This window comes from Rattus rattus, chromosome 6 (genome assembly GCF_011064425.1).
Source record: "Rattus rattus isolate New Zealand chromosome 6, Rrattus_CSIRO_v1, whole genome shotgun sequence".
Taxonomy (NCBI): Eukaryota; Metazoa; Chordata; class Mammalia; order Rodentia; family Muridae; genus Rattus; species Rattus rattus.
Window position 1 is genome coordinate 110,788,768 of NC_046159.1, and position 24,073 is coordinate 110,812,840.

The window sequence follows — 24,073 nt, forward strand, 5'->3', positions numbered from 1 at the left end:
AACACAGCTGGCATTAGTGCTGACAAAGGCTAAGAAGCACCTTGTCCTCCTCTGGAGGACCTAACCTGCATTTAACCCTGTGCTGGGGCCAGATCGGACACAAGAGGGAGGTCAGGAAAAGGAGCTGGGAACAGAACACGAATTGCCTTCTCAGGATGATGTGTAAAACAAGAGCAGATGCCTTCAGAGACACCCAGTGAGTGTCTTTCTAATTCAGGATTCCACATATAGGCACATGCTAGGGATAAAATGCTTTTTTGCTGCCCCCCTCCCCCGAAACAAAACAACAATAACAACAACAACAACCTACACAGATTTCTCCCTGGGTTGTTAATTGCTCTGCAGTGCTGCTGGGAGGAGTGAATCTGTTTTAAACGCATAATGCAATAGTTTAAGCTGTAAACGTACTTTCTTACTGTGTATGCACTTCTCATCTCCATGCAAGCATTAAGAGATTAAAATGCTCCTCCTTTAAACTTGGCTCATTAAAGGCAATCTCCCAGCTAAGTATTGAACTTGAACTGCTTTTAAGTTAGATGCAAATAAAGGTCAAACTATTTTACCTCCTTCTGAAGGCTTTAGAGTAAACAAACTTGCAGGAGGTGGGAAAGCTGAATGAACAGAGTTTAACACTCCAAATGATTTAAGAGAGAGCAGGGATTCATTTCATTGCCAGCTCTGTCTTTCCCTCCCTCCGCTTCGAATCTCTTCACAATTGCACTGTTCATGTAAAATGAGTCAGGGAATTCGAAAGTTAAGGTTCTCATGGCAACTGGTAGTCCCACGATGCACATAGCAGTATTGGCAATTACTAATTGGGCTGTTGCTAAAGGTGAAACCTTAAGCCTTAATATACTGCACGTGTGAAGGGTGAAATAGCATCCTAACAGAACTTTAAACCTTTTTTATGTTTTAAAATCTAAAGTCTTAAAGATAAACCCAAGCTCAACTGGGTGGTGGTAGTGCATGCAATTAATCCCAGCACGCAGGAGGCAGAGGCAGGTGGATCTGAGTTTGAGGCCAGTCTAGTTGAAAGGGACAGAGACACATATACACCCAGTATCAGTTGTGAAAAATGTCTGCTTTTTTCCTATCAATGAAGCTAGCTTAGTAAGGGCCAATGTCCCACAAAACTTTCCCAGTGAAACTTCTGTTCACCACCCACCCATTACAACATGAAGGCATGGAGCAGCCAACCTCTCTCTCCTTTTGCTTTAAAACAAACAAACAAACAAACAAACAAAAACAAAAAACAAAACAAAAAAAAAAACAAAAACAAGTAGCCTCAGCTGGCCTTGACTCACAGAGATTCACTTGCCTCTGACTTCTGAGAGCTGAGATTAAAGGTCTGCACCCTCATTGTCTGAACAGACTATGAGGATGGACCACAGGCAAAGGAGGAAAAACACAGAGACCGCATGCACTGGCAGAAGAACTAAGTGAAGGGCTTGGTGTGTTTGCTATCCACACACGGTTCATGGCACCGACTTCCCCCATTAAATTTGCTTGTTTAACTTCTTTTGCTTTGTTTCACTACTGAGATTATTCTCGCCTTGTTTCTAATACAAATAAAACCAACAGTTAACACGACAAAGCTATAATCCCAGCCAGCACAGGAGGAGGAGGATAAGAATGGCGGGCTATGGTGGAAACAGGATTGAAGGACGAAGGACGCACCTAAGCAGACAGCTCGCCTCAGAGATGCTGTAGGAAAGTCAACACAGCTTCTCAACTTCTCCCGGTGCCGCACAGAAGCTCACTGTCCCCATCTCAGTAGGGCCCTAATTGCTCTTCTGAGGAGGTGGATCGATGACATTAGCATTAGCCCTTGGCTAGCTCACCTTTGAGCTCAGGACACTTTAAGACTGAGCTCTGTCATCTAATTAGAGTGTTTATCTGATGAACCAAGCAAGGGAAGACACAAGCTGTCTTCTAAGCTGTCATCTCCTACTCATACCGATTACATTTATGCCAGGGCGAAGATTTAATCAACTCAATTTGCTGATCAGCTGACTTGATTCCAAACTCAAAATGTAAGTGTAAGAAGAAGAGTTTATAAGATCAAGGCCTTGAAAATACGTTGGCTACTACTTACTGTAACTTGTACTTCAAGATTTTTGGGGGTGGAGCGTACAGAAGTGCAGACAATGAGACTCAGCTATTCCTCTCATATTCGGCCATCAAGAAGCAGTGGGATCTGGACAATCTTCCACAAAACTGTCCTTTAAATTATTACTAATTCATCTCTCACCTATTTTATACCCAGAACAAGCTTCTATCAGTTCTATTCCTGCTGCAATGTAAAGTAACAATCTCACTGTACCCCATAGGATCAATGAACAGTGGGTGTGAGGGATGTGACAGGCTGTGAGGTGGCTCGGTCACAAAGGTCTCTTCACACAGGCCGACAACCGGGTTTGAGTTCTTGGATACTGTAAGGTGGCAATTAAGAGCTGACTTCTGAGAGCTGTCCTCTGACCCTCCCATGTTTGACACCCCAATTACATATGGCTCCCGGAGGCAGATGCTAATAGTGTTTTCACTATTTGCTGGTATGAAACCAAGATCATTCTGAGAAATGAGAAAAGGGCATAGCTGGAGATATATGACGTTATTTAAAGAAATAAACATAACCAATGAAGATGAGTATACTTTTCAACATAGTATTCATTTCAGCAAAAATTCTGGGAAATGTATAGTGAAGTGGGTTAGAAGAGCAAAAATGAAAAGAGTGTGCAAAGCTGAAAAAAACCTTCTGTTTAATATCTGGCACCATGAAATTCTAGACAAGGAGTCCAGGGTCTTGGGATATTTGTTGCTAGTTATGCCTTTAAAAATTATCATTGTTGGGGGCTGGAGAGATGGCTCAGTGGTTAAGAGCACTGACTGCTCTTCCTGAGGTCTTGAGTTCAGTTCCCAGCAACCACATGGCAGCTCACAACCATCTGTAAAGAGATCTGATGCCCTCTTCTGGTGTGTCTGAAGACAGCTACAGTGTACTCATATTATAAATGAATAAATCTTAAAAGAAAATTATCATTGTGTGTGTATATGTGCATGCACATACCAAAGTGTACAAGTGGAGGTCAGAGGACAACTTTGTGGAGTTGTTTCTCTCCTTCAATAGTCACATGAGTTCTGAGGATAGGACTTGGGCCAGGCTTGTACCCCAAGTACTTTACTGGAGCCACTGGCTTGGTCATGCTTTTTAGTGGTCCTGCTGGGAAGCATCGAATTTGATATTCTTCTTTCTCTGGTCAGCTAGCTGTCAGCAGTTTAGAGTCTAACTGTTTATGGTCATCAAGAAATTCTAAGCATTTTTTTCGGGCTGGAGAGATGGCTCAGCGGTTAAGAGCACCCGACTGCTCTTCCAGAGGTCATGAGTTCAATTCCCAGCAACCACATGGTGGCTCACAACCATCTGTAAAGAGATCCGATGCCCTCTTCTGGTGTATCTGAAGACAGCTACAGTGTACTTATATATAATAAATAAATAAATCTTAAAAAAAAAAAAAAAAGAAATTCTAAGCATTTTTGGAATATCATTAAACAATAAGCTCCAAACTCCCTTGCAGGTAAAAGAATCATTTTGCACATTTCTAACCCATTGTTATTGAAGTATAGCGACTATAAATATCCTACCATGTCTAGTGGTAGCAAACATGTTGACATCTAGGACATGCACACTCAATCCACAAGTTTCCAGATAAACCAGTAACTACATGCTATTCTTCATGTTATTATTTCTAGATCTTCCACCCTTGTGAGCACCCAGGGCTAAGAAAAGCCCATGCTGGAGGCATGGCAACCATCACGTATGGACAATGAAATGGGGAAAAAACCCAAAGCAGAGCAGAGCAGAGCAGAGCAGAGCAGAGCAGAGCAGAGCAGAGCAGAGCAGAGCAGAGCAGAGCAGAGCAGAGCAAAGCAAAGAAAACCCAAGCAAACCCAAGCCAAGCCAAGCCAAGCCATTTCTTACGGATTTGAGCAGCAATCACACCCACATCTTCTGATTTTTACACAGATGGCAAATGGGCCAGTGCGCAAACAATACAGTAACGAATAAAGGAAGAAAAAGGTACAGAGTTTGTCAGGAAAGCAGACCTCTGGATAATTTAAAACCCTATCTTCTGTGTCAGGTAACAAGCATGTACGGTATGCAAGCTTCTGGGACTGCTTAGCAGCACTGTTAGTCAACACTGCTAGCGTTTTTACACCAACTCTCTCTATACCACTACACAAGGCCCTCTGTTTAACCCCTTTACCACCAAATCAGAAAGGAGGGCTCCCTGGTGGTCAGCAGATCCTGCCCTCTAACCTGTTCTCAGCCATCTACTTAAGCACCACCAGGACCAGGCAAGTTGCTTGGCCTTTGATTAGTAAAGCAGCTGAATAATTTATAAAGGCTGCACAGGGCCCATTAGAAGTGTCCTGGCAGTAATAACTGGCTTAGGACTCTGCTTACTCAGGGCTAAAGTTTAATTTGTCCATAAACACCCCAGCTCATAAACCCATCCCACAGGTCTGACCTGCTCTTTCCACAGTCACATGTCCTAGCCATGCTCTCTTAGGTATGTATGTTCTTATTTGTGTCACCTTGTGGGCCAAGAAAACAAATCCAACCCCCAAAATGATGACTAAAACCTGCATCTCCATTACTACGTTTCCCAAGAGGGATGGATGTCACCATCTTTCTAAGCTTTGTTTTTGGTTTACCCACAAGAAAGGGACTATTTGGTTGGCTTCTAGCCAGCAAGGGCACAGGCAGATGCAATGAATGAGCAAAGACTGGGAACACCCCTTACTGCCTCCAGAAACAAAAGAGGTGAGATCTGGGTAACTGTGTTCATTGCTAACATGGGTGCTACATTCTAAACGAGGGCACATAAAGCGAGATTAAGAAAATGTGTTGCTATTTAACAGGTTAATATACTTTTCTATACCTCAGTTTTCTCATTTGTAAAATAGGATTGTAATGTTAATTACCTCAGGAAGCTATGGCCAGAGCTAAATCTACAACTATAGTAAATACCTACTAAGCAAAAGCTATTATTAGAAGATCAGAACAGTAATGAACCAGAGAAACCAAATTCAACCTACTTATCCTATGGAAAAACAGAGGCCACAGAGGCTAATGTTCAGGGCTCTGTAACTTTAGGCAGTCCCCAGCATTATTCTGGCTCTCTTGAGACACACCCAGTTTGATCTCTTAGATGTCAGAACTACTATGGCTTTACCAGCCTGTGGGAACATTGTGTTTCTGAAATTTTTTTTAAAGATTTATTTCTTATATATTCTTTCTTATATATTAAGTATATAATTTTTAAATAATCAAAATGTTACACTGCCCCTGACCCCTCCCCGCACAAAGTGCAAGCACTCCTACAGGGAATTAAGTGGTGACAAGAGCATCTCTGTCTTCAAGCATCTTACAGACTTAAGCCAGAGTAACATGAGAAGGAGATGGATAGCAGGGACCGGAGCACGGAGTTAGACATGCCTTAACTGAGGTCATTCATGCCCAGGTTGGTCTCTAGAAAGATGGTAAACACTAGTTTCAGCATATGCATACATGAATATTCATGAGTACAAGGAATAAGAAATTACAGTGGCATTGCCCTCTATGAATTTCACTCTCGGGCTATCATAATAGAAACAAACACACAACCACTAATGACTTTTTATAAGAATAGACCTCTGCAGGTCTTTGGTCTTCCCTCCCAGGCTATCCCAGTGTAGAGGGGTGGGTTAAGGTAAGACCACCAGGGTAATCAAGGTGGAATTCACTTCAAACTCTCTCAGGTGAAGTTCATTTCTTTTCCCTCTTGAGGTTCAATTCTTAGCCCTAGCATTTGTGTTAGGTCCCATGAAATTCTTGCCTCAGGAATCAGATCAGGGGATCAAAGAGCTATTCTTAAAGTCTCAGTTCAGGCCAACTGAAGGAGGGAGTGGAGGCAGAGGCAGGCTACTCACTCCAGCATTTAGCGGCCCTCCTCCACAACGGAGCCATTGAGTGGGTGCCACAATAGACAGCTGAGAATAAAAGGCTGAAGGAAAGCATACAGAGTCCCCTTGCACAGAGTCGGTCATTCATCACCAGGCAAGTGCCAATATCTGGGAACAGCAATCTCAATTTCTGCAAATCCTCCAACCTGCAACAGCTGCTAGTGACTCTGGTGGGCGGCTTTCCTGCTTACTAGAGTTTGCAATACCCAGCCCTGGCCAGGAGCCAAGGAGACATTACTTAGGGTAGAGCCACACTGGCTGCAGTGAGCAGCAACAATGGACTTCACAGCTTATAAAGCAGCTTACAAAGGGCTCCCATGTATTTCAAAAAGCACTCCAGATAGCTGGTGAGAGAAGCTATCTGCACACACGCAGTCAAGCAGTTTATTCCTACCCCACTTAATTCAAGGTTGCTGGCAGAAGCCAGGACATGTTCAAGGCAGGTACAGAGAACCAAGAGGTCTGGATGTCTGGGGGATGTGGGGACACAGTTAAGGCATATCTCCTTTCTCTGGAGAACCAGCTCAGCAGGAGGGGGAGTGGCTGGAAGTAACCAGCATTTCAAAAGGACAGCCAATGGATAATCAATAAGAGAACTAAGTCAGGCTAAGGGATTCCAGGGCTCTTTAGTGAGCTAGCTGCCTTGTTTTCATTAGCACCCTTAAGTAGCTTTTGTAAATGTTACTGAGTGCTACCTGGATGCCCACTGCTACACCAGCCAAGTGGACTGTGAAGGTCACACCTGCCCTGCCTTACCACCTGGGTGTCTCTGGGGACTACCTACCACTCCTTGCCAAGCAGGTTATCCCGTAAGGCACAGTTTAGTTTCCAGAGAACAGGTCTGCCAAGAAACAAGCCCAGAAACCAAAGAAGCTAAGGACTGAGCGAAGAATGCTTGCATCAGGAGTTGTGCTCATGGGTGGTAAACACCGAATGTAACCAAAAGGGACTTTTCCATAGAAGAGATGCAGAGGTATGAACAATTTCCTATTAATTTTACCTTGTCCATCACCTTTTTAATTTTGTTCAGGTGTTGAGGCAGGGGTGAGCCCAGGCTGGCCATTTTAAAACTTGCTATGTGGCATGGATCAGATCAATCTCAGGTCTTTCCGCCTCCACTTACAGAGGGTTGACGTCACAGGCATGAGACAACTTTACGTTCTACAGCCCAGTTTATGTGGTGCTGGGGATTGAGGTCAGCATCCCGTTAGGAAAGCACATATCACACAGTCTACAAGGTCTCAGAGAACCTCATGTGTGTTTTGTTCATAGAAGATGAAGTGAAGGTGTGGTGGAATCAGCACAGCACATGGAAGGACTCCTCGCTTGACTTTGGAACCCATCTGGTCACTGACTTAAGTGTCTGTCATGCTGGCGTGAATTTCTTAGGGAGACTGAATTAGCCCAGCTCGGGTAAGGTGTTTATAAGCCTAACTAATACAATTAGGAGACACACAGAAGCTTGCATGGGATATGGAAAGTAATGCAGCTCAGGTGCTACTATGTTGAAGAAACCAAAGAAGAAGGAACCATCATTCTACTAGTCCTTCATTCTACTAGGCCTCCTCTCAACAATCGATAAACATGCTCTTATGGTACTTACTGAGGCTCAAACTTATAGCAGGGGGCAGGTCAACATGAAAGGAGGCTTAAAATGCTATCTGTCCAGGCCCATGTAATTTCTTTTATTACTTAGTATGTGACATATTATATGCAGCAATAAGACGCATTTTATTTTATTTTTGGAAATTAGTGCTAAGGACTGAGTTCAAAGCCCTGCACACACCAGGCAATATTCAACCAGAGAGCACATGGCCAGTTGCAGGAGTCAAGCTCTGAGTTAGTGAATTACAAGCTTGTGGATCACCCCCAGCCTTACAAGTGCTTATATCTTATTTACTCAGGAATTGGTTAGCAGAGGAGAAAAAAAACCTTTAGAAAGAAGGAATGGACTTACTTGTACCAACTGCAGAATTTGGTTGCCTACCTGGAATGCACCTGGACTTGCAGTATGCATTTCTGAGCACCTTTCGTGTTATGTTAAGTGTGTAGGGTAAAAGAACTGGTCTTTTACCAAAGAAAGGCCCTTGTAAGTCAAGAATTTAAAGAAATAAAATCAGATATTGAATTGTAGGAAAAGCACAACATGTGTGCTGACCTATCAGCCAGTGCGAGCTTCTGCCCGCAGTCGCAAGCACCAGGTTAGGAAGCACTTGGGAGAGGCTGGGAAGGCTCTGGTCCCAGTCCATGACTGTTCAGGCTTCATTTGCTTCTTGGGATCTACATGATGAAGTTTCTACCGACAGTGTGCAGGAGCTGGGCAAGAGGATTTAACTACTGGCACCTCTCAACTTAAAGGGCCTACTCCTGTGCTGGCAGTTTACACCCTAATATGCAGGACAGGGAAATCCAAATGCTAACCCTTGAAGCCCCACCCCCCCCTTCCTTGACTCCCCCCTGCAGTGCTGAGCAGTAATAGGTGTCAGCAAGTAACCACTGACTAATCCCTTTTTAAAAGGGAGGATTGGAGCACAGACACAAGCAAGAACAAGTACCTGTTACCATGTCTTCCACCCACTACTCTGGGAAGAACAAAACTCTGCTTCCTTAAAACCAAAGCAGGCTGCTTACAAGGAATACCATGTGAGCGAGGAAGATGGTCACGCTACGCAATGTGCCTATTTTGATTGTTGTTGCTACCATTTCCCAATCAGTAGCACTCACGAGTACGTCTAAACTTGGAAAAGAATAAAAAAAATTCCCCAATAAACAATGAGAATCAAGAGTAAAAAGAAATAGCAGTTTGCTGAAAAAGAGACTAAAATATATCAGGGCCTTAGAGTTATTTCTGCATTCCCTGCACATACAACATCATTCATGAAGAAGGCAATGGTACAAATATAGCATAAATGTCGTCTGCTCTAGCTTGTAATTTAAAATGCAAATGCTAATGAGTGAACTGGTGTATCAGTGGAGTTAATAACCGCATGCCTAGCACAGGGGCTGCATCCAAAACACACACAGAGAAGAGACAGACACCATGTTCCAATTTAAAAATAAAAACACCCAAATTAACCCTAGAAAAATCACTAGCAGATGTACAAGCCCAGGAAAAGGAGCCACACAAGGGCAGGGAGACAGGGACGTCTCTGCTAGTCTCTGACGGGTAGACTTAAGCATCATCCACAGTAAAGGTACGCACAGGAATTCATTGTGTTTATTCAGGACTTCTATTGTAAAGCAGCAACACTGGAATATACAGAAGGGAAGACTACGGGAAGCCAGAAAGCCCCAATGTGAAGTTCTCCCAAGTCCATTCTAGAAAAAAGCCTGTAAGCAGGGAGCCATAGAAAATGCACATCTCATTTATTTTTTCATAGGCAAAGAGAAGAGAAACTCTGGTTAAACCTTTCTAAAACCTCTAAGTAATTGAAATAAATGGAAAAAAGCTTTAGTAGTGAATGCATTTGCTCAGATGTCTTCCACATATGACAGGGAGTTCTGTGCCTCAGTTTTGCACGTACGAGGCCTATGCCTGGCACCTCTCCACCAGAATGGGAATGTTCCTATTGCTCTGAAATGAGGCACAGCTCCCAGTGCCTCCTCTTCTTCTTCTTCTTCTTCTTCTTCTTCTTCTTCTTCTTCTTCTTCTTCTTCTTCTTCTTCTTCTTCTTCTTCTTCTTCTTCTTTTTTTTAAAAAAGATGTATTTATTTATTAATATATAAGTACACTGTAGCTGTCTTCAGACACGCCAGAAGAAGGCATTGGATCCCATTACAGATGGTTGTTAGCCACCATGTGGTTGCTGGGATTTGAACTCAGGACCTCTGGAAGAGCAGTCAGTGCTCTTAACCTCTGAGCCATCTCTCCAGCTCCCTCCCAGTGCCTCTTCAATGGTCTCATGCATGGTGAGCCAAAGTCTGTGAGGCTTTCTAAAGGCCAACTGGAGGAATGCACATGGTAGCCCACACCGGGCAACTTAAGTGTGCAGCTCCCACACAAACTGTACAATCCCATGCAAATCCACACCTCAGTTGGAGAAGCCCCAATAACTTTATGAACAAGCTGCAAGGGGAGCAATGACCTGGGGCCGAAGAGAAGGGCCACAGCCAATTTACTGTTTAATAATGAACAGATTAAATGATGTGTAGTTTGAAAAGAATACATGAGAGGTAGTTCTCACAGCAACCAAGATACTTCTTATAAGTAGTGTGTACTGTTCACACCAAGATTACTCACTACAAGAAATGTCATTTCTCTTAAAAATAGTTATTAGTTGTTCTATGTATGGATGGTTTGCTTGCATGGAGGTCTGTGTACTATGTGCTTGCCTGGTGCCTGTGGAGGCCAAAAGGGGGCGTCAGATCAGCTGGGACTGGTGTTACAGAGAGTTTGTGAGCTGCCATGTGGGTGCTAGAACCAAATTTGTAAACGAGTGCTCTTAGCTGCTGAGCCATCCCCCATCACTCCTTTTAAATTATCAAATTATTTTTTTATGTTCCCTGTCTTACATCCAGGGTCTGCTTCTATTATCCTTCTGGCAAATGGATGGCCCCATAAAGCTGGGCTAGTGGAGAGTAGCCTAATCTGGGTTGCCTTTCCATCAGTACTGGTGGCTGATGGGAAATGCCAGCAAGCTGAGGTAATGGTGTTGAAAGAAAACTACAACAAACAACACTCTCCTGAAACGGATTCTGAAAACACCACGGAATGCAATGGGCACCACCAGAACAACAGTGCTAGGACTGGACACACGCCAATGGACCTATCAGAACCCTGGAAACGTCCTCTTCACCCTCTGCTGCCGAAGAAGATTCAGCACGGAGCCCTTTTGGAAGTAGGAAAGCAAGAGCAGGAACTGTAAAGGAAAAAGCACATGGCCTGCTTCTGGCTCATTCTCAGGGCTCTTACTCACTGTGAATGACAGGTTTTGTTTCTACCGAGGATCACCCTCATCTCACCTAACCCAAAACTCTGAACTAGGAAGAACACAAACGCACAGCAGCCTTCGGCAGAGTGGAAGAGTTCAGAAGGAATCTTCTCAGTGACTATCCAAAGGCATTCCGAGGGCCCTTCCCAGAGGAGGATTATACAATGTTTCTTTGGCACACAGAACCAAGTGAGATGGTAGAGGTTGAACAGCATGACTTGGAGGCCACAGACGTCTGACACACTCCACCAGAGTACCACAAGGGAAAGCCCCTGGCTGACATGACACAGGCTAATACAGAACTGCCATAGGCACCTTGCTGTCTCCCTCAACCCTGGTCATCAGCATCATGCCAAGATAATTGGACTGGTCTGGTTGAAACAATTATTGAGGAATCTGGAAATCAGAATCCTTACGTGTTTCAGTTACAAGGTCTGTGGCTCCCTTAAAGGATGCTGAACAAATTTCATTTTTACTGATGACTTTGCCTTGATCAAAAAGCCTTCCCTCTCCTCTCCTAAAATACTCTATGATATCCTTTTGAGCCCTATGGTCCACCCCAGATTTGGGCATTTCTAGGCTCTTACTAAAGCCTCTCCATTCTCATTGAAGATGAGATACCATTGAAATACCATGCATCAGGGTGCCTTCCCTGCCTTGGCACAACTGTCAGTCTGCCCCACTGGTCTCTGAATCTAAAACTTGTGGGTTAGCCCTCTGAGCGTCTCACAATGCTTACTTACTGTTACAGACTTTCCAAGTGAGTCTCCTGTTTGTAATTTAAGGTTCTGATTCCCTTTCTCTTACCTCACATTTTGTTTTGAGACTACTCCAGGCTGGCCTGGTAATACGGCAATCTTCTCCCTTAGCCTCCCATGTATTGGGATTACTGATATGAACCACTAAGCCCAGCTACCTTATCCTTAAAATATTTGTTCTCCTTTATGTTTATACATTCCTTCCTGCTAGAAGGCTCCAACTTTATCATGCATTTCTATCTTCCTTAAGATGGTGCCCAGAGGACAGAAAATACTATTAAATAACCATGCCAATGAATGTCTCATAAGTTATGAGGCAGCCCATTCTGGGGCTGATTCCCGATTTAAAAAGGGTAGGCAATCATCCTACAGTCAGAGGCTTGCTCTTCCACCTGCCTGAGCAGCCGTGAGCCTGCAGAAACTTCAAGCTGAGGCCACACCACTGAGCTCGATGGGAGTAAAGTGCCAAACTGAGATGTTTGGATGCTGGAACAGAAGCAGATACCGTGATGATGACTACAACCTTTCTGTAAGGCAATCTTCTGAGAACTGATACAGGCAAAGGTGTTCAGCCTGGATAGCCAATCTGCTAAAAGAAAAGCTCCACATCTTCTTGGATGTGTAAATGCTACCTTCCTGGAAGCTTTTCCACCCCTCATTTACTTGTTCTTTCCTCTGTACTTTTGCTGTGCTTTGAGTCTGGTTTGCCTTCCACTCCACACCTCTCCACTCCAGAGAAATAGAACTGGCACACTGGCAGTGTTGGGAGGCAGGGACTTTAAGGGATGGACTATTTTTTGTAGGAAGAAGTTGTTAGGAAATGACCCTGCTCCTTAGTTTTTCTCTTTTATTCATACACTTGCCCTTCAACTTTCTACCATGAGTTGAAGTGGCAGGAGGTCCCCACCAGAAGCAAGCAGATGCTGGCACCACTAGGACTTTAGATGGCACAGCTTCCAGAACTGAGAGCCCAAATTCACTTTTTCCCTTTACACATTACTCAGTCACAGTAGCTGGTTCATGGTCACAACACAGAAGGAATTTTTAGGCTGTGCTGCTTACACTTTTGAAAAATCTAATTTTATTTATTTTATATGGCTGTGTATACTACTAGATTAAAAGTTAATTTGAGAGCATAAACTATCTTGTTAACTTATGTATCTGCTTTATAATAAATTTGTGAGAACTCTGGGCCTTGTCACGAATGTTGCCCGAACCTGTTGTGGTAATAATTTCCTACCTGTGACTTTTTAGGATGCTCTTTATTATGGAAACAATAAAGAACTACATACAGAATCTCCAGGAAGGTATCTTGTCAAGCTGTACGTTTCAGGTGATGGGTCCCAACTGAAAACACACAGGCAGAGGAGACATCCAAACTGGGAAGTCCCAAGAGAAAGAATACCCCACTTCGCAAATATCCATTAAGTTGCAATTCAATTAAAACATCTGAAAGGAATTCATAAGTATCAGCAGACCCTGTAATTGCTTAATTAAGGATAGAAGCCCAGCAAACACAACCACAGTAACAGTCTGATTCATTAGCACCTCTGTGATAGCAGAATGGGATTTCTCACTTAAACATACATTGGCTTTAATTGTGTAATTTGGTTAGGCACTGGTAATCAATGGGGATCCACCATTCCTGGGGCCCGGAGATGAGAAGGATACTCCTGTTTACCTTGCCTCCCTTCCTCTCATTACAAGTTTTTGGTCTATTGAAACAAGCAGTTGATATTCCAATTACTACAGGCTGGAGAAGAGACTTTAAAGTGAAGGAAGGAAATGAAACACTATTCAAAGGCATTCAAGGTGGAAGGACAGACACATTGCCACACCTTTTGTTCACCATGAACAAACCACTACCAGTCATTAAAACACAGACATCTAGAACCTTATTGCCTTGCTTGTCAGAATGCAGCACTGGGGGTGGGGAGGAGCTATAATCAGAAAGAGACAGAAAGTAAAGAGATGCCAAAGGGCAGGCAAAGGGAAGCCTTGTTTTCTAGTCCTGTCTCTTGTGCCTAGGTAACTGGTTAATTATAAGTCACCTGCTGTGAGCTACATGGAACCCCTGCCAAGTGGCTGCTGTCATCTAGGCGGCTTGTCCCAGCAGTTCTATGTAAGGTGAGTGCTATCTACTCCAGCCCCTCACCTTGGCTTGTAATTCATCAGACAGCAATACCTAGAGGCATAGAAATGCAAGCAAAAGCCTGTATGTGTTTCAACCTAAGGTGGCAAAAGATCCCAACACCTTTTTTATGATTCCCTACATTACTTTACCCTGAAGGTTCAAATTATTCTTCTGTTTTGATTCTGGAGAAGGCATTTTGTTTACAGGACACTACCTTGGTACCTGCTATGCTTAGTCAGTATGACAACTTCCTGAATTGTGCCCTCAGCATGGCCCTTATGCCCAGGAGGTAGCATGTAATTTACAATGAGGAAACTTCACACAAGGGTCTTGGCAATAGTAGGGCACAAACCCAACATTCATAAAGATATAAATCACGAGGCACATGAGTTGTAAACATATGCCTCAGTCTTTCCTAGGCAAGATACGAAACTAAAGCTTAACACACACGATGAGTGATTGAGCTAATGTGAAAGCAAAGAGTAAGGGGATGCATGCTGCCTTTGTTCTAATGGACAGAAATGTGTGAGGCTTACTAAATGCTGCTTGAGGAAAACCAAATGCAAGCTGTCTTGGGTTCTCAGACACAAACAGACTGTGATTTGCCTCCAAGAGCAAAATAAGTGTGCACAGGAGGCACAGCGGCAGCTTAGGGACCTGCAGCAGACTCAGCTCTGACGGGCTAAGGTCATCTGCTCGCTGACCAAACCTAGGCCAGGTGCTGAAAGGACTAAAGGGCACGAGCTGTCAGGAGGCACTGACCTGTTAGCTGCAGCTGACTTTCCCAGCCCCACCTGCTATCCCATCTGACTAAACAATCACTTCACGTACAGGGGTGCAGGAACCGTGACAGAGAGACCAGCTGGCTCGGGCCAAATGCCACTCCCTATCAAGCTGTGGGGCCGTCTGCCCAAAAAAGGCCACATAAAAATGCAAAATGTCCACCCCACCTTCAAGTACAGAGAGCTCTCCAAAAGGCCAGGATTAATGAGAGCAGCAAGGAGGGGACTGATCTCAACAAATGTCTTGACTTTCCCCTTGAGAATTGCAATTCAAGTTCTTCTCTCGCTGAGAATAGAGACTATCTTTGCAGCGTCATTTTATATGCTGTGGAGTGAGTTGTACTATGAAAATAGACTGTTCCAACAGTCACAGCTCAGGTTCCAGGCCTACACTTATGCTCACTCACCTTGATGTCACAAAGGGCTCTCTAAGAAGACTCACTCCATGCATGTTCCAGTGAACTCTCTTCTCTAGGTCAGCTTTTCCTTCCTTATCCCCTCACAATCTCCTTGATTTCTCAGAATTCTCAACAGGGCCTCAGTACTTTAAACTGCATGTTCCCTAAGATTTTTCTCCATCCTCCTTATCCCTGCACAACCTCTTTTGTAGACAGGGTCTCATGTAGCCTAGGTTAGCCTAGATATATAGCCCAGAACTCTTGATCATCTATTTACTTAGTACTGTGATTATAGGGTTTTATCACCAGTCTTGGCTAGTCCATCTTTTTATATGAAGATTTTTTTAAGTTTTAGCTAACAATCTAGGATTGTTTTAAGAAAAACAAACACTTATACTAGGTAGCTTTCCAACTCTAACATACGACCTCCATGACTTGAAAGCACATATATCCATTTTATAAGTATGGTAGATGCTGGCTTCCTTTGGCCCTGTTACCCAGTCAGCTCTCCTTGATGGCACCACTTTCCATTCTCTGCTGGGTCTTTGAGTTAAGCAATGGACATCTGGTAAGTCTGCTCCTTATCATGGGTATTTTCTAATTTCTGGAATCTGCCTTTGGTTGGTAACTCTGATGAAAATGTATCCACCAAGGTCACCTATGACTTTCTGATTGGTTAACAGTGTAAAATCATGTCACTGCTTTGAATACTTGATGTTTTAACTGACAGTGATGGCTCCTCAGAGTTCTCGTCTCCTCAGCTTGTGAGTACTACCCTCAATGGTTTTGTTACTCCCTGGGCTGTACCTTCTGTCTGCATATGAATCCTTAACCTATGCTGGAGTTCCTGGGTGTTTACTTCCCACATAGGGCGGGATAAACCACTCCTAGAGCTGCTCTGGGGGCACCCAGAGAGTCTCAGGCACTGCACACATTCGAGCACTCCCTGATCTGAGCATCTGCCCCGGCTCTTCTGATGAGCTGCAACATTTCCATGGAAACTGTAACTATTACATACCCAAGGCCGAACCAATTACCCATTCCTCTAACCGGTTCCTATCATTGTGTTAGCTTTGAGTATGGCCTTCATAATGATCTCCTCCAAGGCTCAAGCTTAAGATGCTTGACTTCCTCATCTACAATCATACTAAACAAAAATGAAGTCTACCTCCTAGATACTTGTGATTATACTTTTTAGCATGTATTTGGGCTATGTAATCTGTCTTTTAGACTGAAAGTTAACTCAGGCAATATTTTGAAACTATGACCCTTAGAAAATGCTAAGTCTATAGAGGAAATGGTTGACATAGTCAAGCAGTAACATGGCTTCCTTCTAAGCGAGATGTAACAAGCAGCATCCTATAGGACCACCAAGCACACACCATGAACTAGCTTTGTTGAAGGAACTGAGGTTTTTTTTTTGTCCATTATGAATCTGAGGTCAGGTTTCCGGGAAACAATCAGACCTTTTCTGTTTTTCATCCTGGACAAAACTCCGCACTGCCAAGATGCCGCTTTTGTTTTTTTCGGTAGGCAAAGAATAAGCTGAGTATATACCTCACACCCCAGAAGAACTCCCAGCCAGAAACCTCTCAGCTACAGAAAGCTTAAGAACAGGGTCACAAATGTCCACAGGAACAGACTCCACTACCCTGTAGCTTTGCTTTACTACAGCCGCCACCAACAGAAACACAAATTTGGCTCTCCAGCAAGGTGTGGATTTGATTCAGGCTTCTGTCCCCAGCTATCTCCAAGGACGGAGTCATATTTTTCTTGGTCCTTGCAGGAAACATGCAGAGCTGTGTAGGGACCAAGAAACTGGTAAGAGACCTTCTGGTGCCTTGTCAAGAGAGGATGGTCAAGCAGCAGCAGTGAGCTGCATGGCCAGGTGTTCAGTGAGTGGTTTACTGTACATAACCCTTTCAGTGGGGCCTGAGGGAGCCCCTCATCTGGACAAGAAGTTCTCAGTGCCTTCCAGGAAAAAGGGGCCAAAGCAATCTGGCTGTAGACAGATAGAAAGCAAGGCTCTTGCTCCCTTCAACCACAGCAAATTCTATTCAAGAATTCAACAGAAGTGCTGAGGCAACAGGACAGTAACAGAAACGGCAACGCGCCATCTGGGAGTACAACAGCACGTGTCCTTTGTGAGTGGATGAATGTGTACGAGGGGTGGGAGGATGAAGGGACAGCCTTCCTTCAAAGGCTGCAGTTTCTGTAAGGGCTGACTGGAAATAAATATCTTTATTATTTGCCAGCAGCGAAGAAATGAAGCAGTTTATACGCTGAATACATAAATGTAAGTGGTTCAAAGAGCACAGTGCACACAGTCTCGCTGTCTGGGGAAACCATAAGCAAGGCAGAAAAGCATGCATTGAGAGAGGTGAAGGCTCAGGCGGCAAGGAAGGAGAAAGGCTCGCTCTAGCATGTCACCCTCAGTCAGCAAGAAACAGGACTGACAGAGAGCCTGTGAAAGCAGTGTCAGGGCTACACTTTCCTAAAGAACTGGGAACCTGATGACATTTGTAAAAAAGAAAAAAGGACCAAGTGGCACTGCCTGGGGAACTCCACAGGCAGGGCAGCTCAAATCCTGAGGGCTGCCTACTACTGACATGGCAGGAGCAGGTGACCTTAAATGGCTAATGCCAAATACGGCATTTGTTTTCTAGGCCTAGAATTTCCTCCCCATCTAAGCAGGATGAGGTTTGGTGCTTCTTTCAAACTATTTTCCAAAGTCATATGCTTGGTGGGCTAGAGGAAAAACAGGAGGCGTGAGGCGACGGGGAAGAGTCCAGGTCAACTTCCCAGAAGGACACTCAGAGTCGGATGCGACATGGAGCTCACCTGCCAGCAGGAAGGTGATGAGACAGGTCTCCTTAGGTAAGTAGAGCTTGAGGCGAGAGCCACTGAAGACATACTCCACCACAGCCTCAGAACGGCCTGCGCGCTGAAGAAAGGGCAGGAACTGCTTTGCTTTCTGGGTGTCCTGATGGAGAGAAGGAGGAGACAATCACTGGAGGGCAGCAAACAGACATGACACAAGCTCCTCTCACAGATGTGTGCTCATCTGTCTTCAGTTAGGGATAGAGAGTCCAGAGGAAATGAAGCAAGTTAACCACCTGAGAATTTATAAGTTTTGAAGGCATGTCCCAGACATGCTACTCATGTGACCTTGCTAGAAGAAATACCGCTAAGCACCAGTTCCAGAACATTCTTGATGACCAGTGCTTCCTTCTGCACTAAGTGTGTATGTAAGTTAGGTGAGTGCTTGGGAACTGAGCTTATTTCTGCTCTGGGACAGGATAAAGAGTTCATTTTCTCTTCAGTTAAAACTGAGGCCAGAAAACTAATACTATTCTCCCATGGCAGCTGAAACTTTAATTTTTTTAAAAAAAAAAAAAAAAAAAAAAAAAAAAAAAGTGGTGTTCATGCCGTGTTATATAACACCTACAATCCTTGCTCAGGAAGCTATAAGTAGTCTGTCTTCAATTGTAAACATGCTGTATAAGACTCCAAGCTCCCTGGTTTAACCTTGTGCAGAAGCTGGCCTTCTCTGGACATCGATCCAATTATCACTGTTTCATATGCATTTTGAGAATGGGGGTATATCTCCTACCCAGGATTTGTTCCATAAAGACGCAGATCACATCACCTCGCACCAGCACAATAATTCTGAAAATAAACACACACACACACACACACACACACACACACAGAGAGAGAGAGAGAGAGAGAGAGAGAGAGAGAGAGAGAGAGAGAGGATCTAGTGCTTTCCAAACATTTTTAATGCATCAACACAAGTCCATGCATTCTGCTCTCAAGAGTACCAAGTGTGAGCATTTAGAATCTCAGAGCTCTTGACCACATAGTCGCTGAGGGCTTTCAAATCCTCTCAGTCTCTCAAGCTAATTAAACAGATGATAGAGTAAGCAAGCATCAAAATATCACATCACATATGCTGGGGGAATAGCTGCCGGATTTGAGAATTTCTGAGGTTTTCAGTCCGGCCAGCAGAACTGCAAACTCCCTCTGAGGACAGCAAGTTCTGTGGACTTTCCTGACTTCTGTGACACAGGCAACCTGCACTCAGCTAGGCTCTACCATTCTGATGCTCCTCCTAGCAACACAGCTATTGCATCTAAATTAATGTACATACAATAATGAAAATTTAACAAGCCATCAGTATTACAGTGTTTCCATAGCAGCCAAAGATGCTCCTCTCATTCAGCTCAGTGAGGTAGGCTGTGATGAAAACAATACTTATAGTAATAAGATCCATCCTCCCTTCAAAGGGATCCTTAGAGAAAAGGCGAGCCAGTCACCCATCCTTAGTCTTCCTAATGGCACACTGGTAGAATGTAAGCGAACAATGAGCTGTGGTGGGCTGGAAACTCCCCCAGTGAACACTTAAGCGACACATATTCTACTATACACATACAGCAGGAAAAATGCCTTTCTGGCAGTTGGCTGAAGTCCAGGACAGTCAAGCAAGACAAATGCTCCAAGGGAACAAAAGCACTACCTGACTCAAATCCTTTTGCTATACTAGTCTAAATCTGGGGCATTATTCATGAGCTGAGCCTGTAAGTCAACAACAATTACCAAATTGATTATTGCAAATCATGAGGCAACCCAGTATCACTGAGAAGGAACTCTAAATTTTTTAGAAATAGACTTTTGCTCACTCCTGTCTTTGGCTTTACATGGGAGAGAAAAAAAAAAGATGCTTATAGAACACACACACACACACACACACACACACACACGCACACGCACACGCACACGCACACGCACACACGTATGTACGTCTTTAATGTTAAAACTGACAAGGAAGCTGTGTCCTTATCTTCCTTCAAGAGAGCTGACTGGTCTCTATGCAATGAAATCCAGAGAGGACCTTCACTTCCCTTATGTCTTAGCTCACAATCCAGCAGGCTGACTCCAAAAATGACCATGGGAAGATGAGAGAGAAAGGCATGCCACTGACAATGGCAGAGATTAGAAGGGGAAGTCAACAATGAAAGCTGAAGGCATGCAATTATAACAGCTCACCATGTTTACTTCCAGATGCAAAGCCGTAAAATAAGACATGGAGTGCCCATGTTCTTGAGGCAAGGATTCAAATGCTTAGGAGATGAAATGACATGGAACACCCAGGAAGAGGAAGAATGGAGACTATCCAAGCTGACAGCATCTTAAGACTGAAGGGGTCTTATGAAGTCAATTAAACTGACTGTAATAACTAAGAGATGTCAGCTCTCTCGAACCTCAGTCACGGCCACAGGACGGTGTCTGTCTTTCCTTGTTAGGGCAAGCGTATCTCTGCTTAGCTCCTTTTCAACAGGGAGATTCGTGAGACAGCTGATTTCTGCAGCTCAGATGAACAGAATTGTAAAGAACATTGGTAACTTCCACAGTACCTATGAATCATTCCAGATAATTTAGATATAAAAATTATTTATCTTAGGAATTCAGAGTATATTACAACAAAATGGACTGAAGTGGCTAAGTAAGTTGCCTCTCAGAGAGCCTTATGCCAGCATGGAAAAGTATTTGTACTTCACAATGATGTTTAGGGCTAATCAGAGAAAGGTAAAGAAAAGGTAAACAAGATAAACTTTGATTACAAGAAATAAAACAATGACAGAGGCTAGTTTCTACTCTCCAGTGAAGTTCAAAATGCAAACAGATCTTTAGGCTAACACAGTGGTGCCACTAAGATGACAGTCTCAATCTCTTCCCAATAACACAGAAGCCAACACATTCAAATTTGTAATAATCCAAAGATTTCTGCACAAAAACGTAGCCTTGAGTTTGTTTTTAAAAGCAGGCATTAAATATCTCAGGATAATACTGGGATGTAGAGTGCCAAATGCTCATTTCAAGGCCATGTCATCTTCTTAAGCTTAGATGGGTGGACTGTCATCTCAGGTATTCCACAAGATAGCCTACTCATAAAAGAACTGGGAATCTACTATATGTCCCTGGTACTATGTTGGCTTACAAGAATCTAAGCAGATAAATTAGGCATGGTCCTCTGTTATCTATAGCAATATTCTCCTCCATTGGTGTAAATAATCCAGCAGCAGCTGTACTTCTGGGCAGAAGCTTTTCCTTTTGGTTGCACTGCTAGTTTTCACATTACTGGTGCTTCATAACAAACCATGCACAAGCATTTTTCTGTACTCTTGGAAGAGCTAATTTGAGGTTGCATTAGCCACATTTAACCTGCTATTGTAGATGGCATCTCTTTAAGGAATGTTTCTGCTTCCTCAATACACCTTGAAATTGAGAAGGCAATGATGCAACAAATGCTCCCGGGGTGACTTCACTTCAAAGCAGTTAGTATCTATACCTCAAATTTAGAGCAACAGGATTTAGAATGATCCCCAAGAAAGATTCTCCTTAGAGAGCGTCAAAGGATATATACACATCTTAATTAATGCCTCCCATTCTGTCCTGTTCTGGCTTAGGCCCAATCTTTCAAATGTGGAAACATCACATCTTTCTTTAAAAACATTTATTTACTGTAGGTATGTGTCACATTCATGAGGGGGCCAAAGGACATCTCTCTGTCGTTGGCTCTCTCCTTCCATTAGGTGGGTTCTGGAGATTGAGCATGGGTCATTAGGCTTGCTGTCAGGTGGCCTTTACCTGTTGAGGCTTCACCAGCCTTCCATCACATTCCTCTGTGGCTATACAAAATCCATCTGAGCAGCTGGCCCACCAACTCTTCTCTGAAAAGTACTTTCCTGTGGGTGAGGCATGGTGGGGCATACATGTGATCTTAGCACTTAGGAGGAGGAGGCAGCCAGATCAGGCTACAGGAGACCCTGCCTCTAGAAATCAAAGAACGGGGCTTGGGATGTAGCTCAGCTGTTAGAGTGCTGGGCTCAGTCCCTAGGACCATACAACGTGGGAGCAGTGGTGCATGCCTGTCATCCATTCGGGCACTGGGGAAGCTGGAGCAGGAGATCAGACGTTTGCGGTTATCCTTAGCTACTCAGTGAGTTGAGAACAGCCCAGGATAAATAAAACTGCCTTAAAAACTCAAACCAAACCAAACCAAACTCAACCAAACTCAACCAAACTCAACCCAACCCAACTACGTACCTTTCTGTGAAAACAATTAGTGTCTGTCTGACTGTCTGTCTGTCTGTCTGTCTCTCAATTGTCAGGTTTGGGAGAGTGATAGTTGGTTGGAAGGAAGAGGGGTGATGAAACAGAATCCTAGAGAACAGGCACAGGGCAGGGCTGTGAGGCAGTACTTGGTTAGGGCACTGGTCCTGGAAGAACACAACTTTCAGAAAAGAAAGTTCCATGAAGCTGTCCACATGCTCCTGACTTTAGCAGAAAGGAATCCTCATCTTCTCCCTCAAATCCCCATACATGAAACATCATAGCACTTCAAGAGCGCAGGGAAATGGATAGAGGTAAGCCTATTAGTTAGCAGGTAACACTCAGGATTATCACGTGCAAGCCTCAAATGGGAACTGTTAAGAAGGAAGCTCACCAACAAATTCCCATCACTGCAATCACTCTTCCATTAACATCAAAGAATAACCTTGAGGCAGACCAAATTACACACATAGTGACTGTTAATTCAGACATACTCTATCAGGACTGGGAAGCTGGATGGTGAAGAAATCATTGGGCCCAAGGAGACTTCTTGGAAGTAGCTCAGATATTTTCCCTACCTTAGAAAGCCTCTTCACCGGTGTAAACTGGCTGACAATCATAATACATACTTAGTGAAACATGAGGACAGACACAGACAAGAATGGAGATCAGAACTAACCGCTAAGGACACTGAAGCAAACGGGTTGTTTTCACTTTAGAGACTTTTGTGATCCTTCTAGTTATCTGTCTTTGCAGGGCTGTCCAGAACAGGCGAATTACTTCTGCAGTGGCATAGAAGACAATGCACAACTACATCCCCTACCAGAAAGGCAAAAACACACTCATCACTCCACACTCTTCCTCCCTTCCACATGCTGGGTTCTGTGGCCACAAGTGACATTTTAATTCTTGGAATGGGTTTATGATTTTCTGTGAGGAGCCAACTGTACAGCATGATGATCTCTTGAAATAAATGGGACTCTGGAGGGGAGGACACTTGGGAATTCACTCCAGCTCTAATGTTACCGCAAAGCACTCACAACTCTGAAGCCAACATTTCCTGGCTAGTTATTAATATTTCACAATAAGGGTGTGCGAGGGGTCTGATATGTGTGTGCAAACTTTAGTGAGCTACACATTTAACTGGAGTAAAGGAAATGTAGAAGAGAATCACAGAGAAAACCACTTAGAACAGCATTCTACCATGTTTTTATAATGGTACTGAATCTAGGCCATCAATATTCTCTCACTAAGTGATGTCTGGCTTACATCACCTCATGCTGTTGGCTTAGATGGCACATCACATCACTCAGGCTTCCCACAAGTCAGAACAGAGAAGTGGCTGTCTAGGCCTGGGCTCCACCTGGACATTAGAAGGAGCACGAGCTGGAAGAAATCTGCATTCTTATTTGTGGTTCTCTTGAAGTTAAAAATTCTACACCTTCATTTGTTATTGAAGGAATACATTTCAATTAGCTAAATTTCCAAATGGAACCTGCAAACTAAGGATAGTCAAAAGACAAGAGAAGCCTCAATGGAGTGCTAACCACGGAAACAGGAGAAGGCAGACTCCTTAGTTCCAGTGAGACCTCTCTTCCAAATAAGGAGGAACTAAATCTTTGAGGCTTTGCAGGCACACCTATTTCAGAATTGCCACAAATAACAGGCATCTAAAAATGATTCCATTTGGTTGATCCAGCTGACATGGGATCTTTCTCTCACGTAGAATACAAAGGAAAGAAATGGGAACTTGGCAAATGCTAGGAAGATAAGGATCATTCTGCATTCAGGATAAACACACACAAAGTGGCATGCTGACTGACAATCATAACAGTCCCAGACTGGACAGGCAACAGGCACAGGGTATGTCGTGGATTTGAATATCCACTTAAAATGCAGAATGGCCTAACAATTCACCAGCTTGGGATAACTAACTTGTACATACCTC

General features: G+C 43.7%; 1 protein-coding gene across 1 annotated transcript in view; it reads right to left on the minus strand.

The window, feature by feature from the left end:
* Snd1 (staphylococcal nuclease and tudor domain containing 1) overlaps window positions 1–24,073 on the minus strand; it is a 396,722-nt gene that overhangs the window by 126,645 nt on the left and 246,004 nt on the right. Inside the window, exon 15 of the mRNA XM_032906855.1 lies at window positions 17,851–17,992. Coding sequence (XP_032762746.1) covers window positions 17,851–17,992 — 142 coding nt within the window. The remainder of the gene's footprint in view (window positions 1–17,850; window positions 17,993–24,073) is intronic.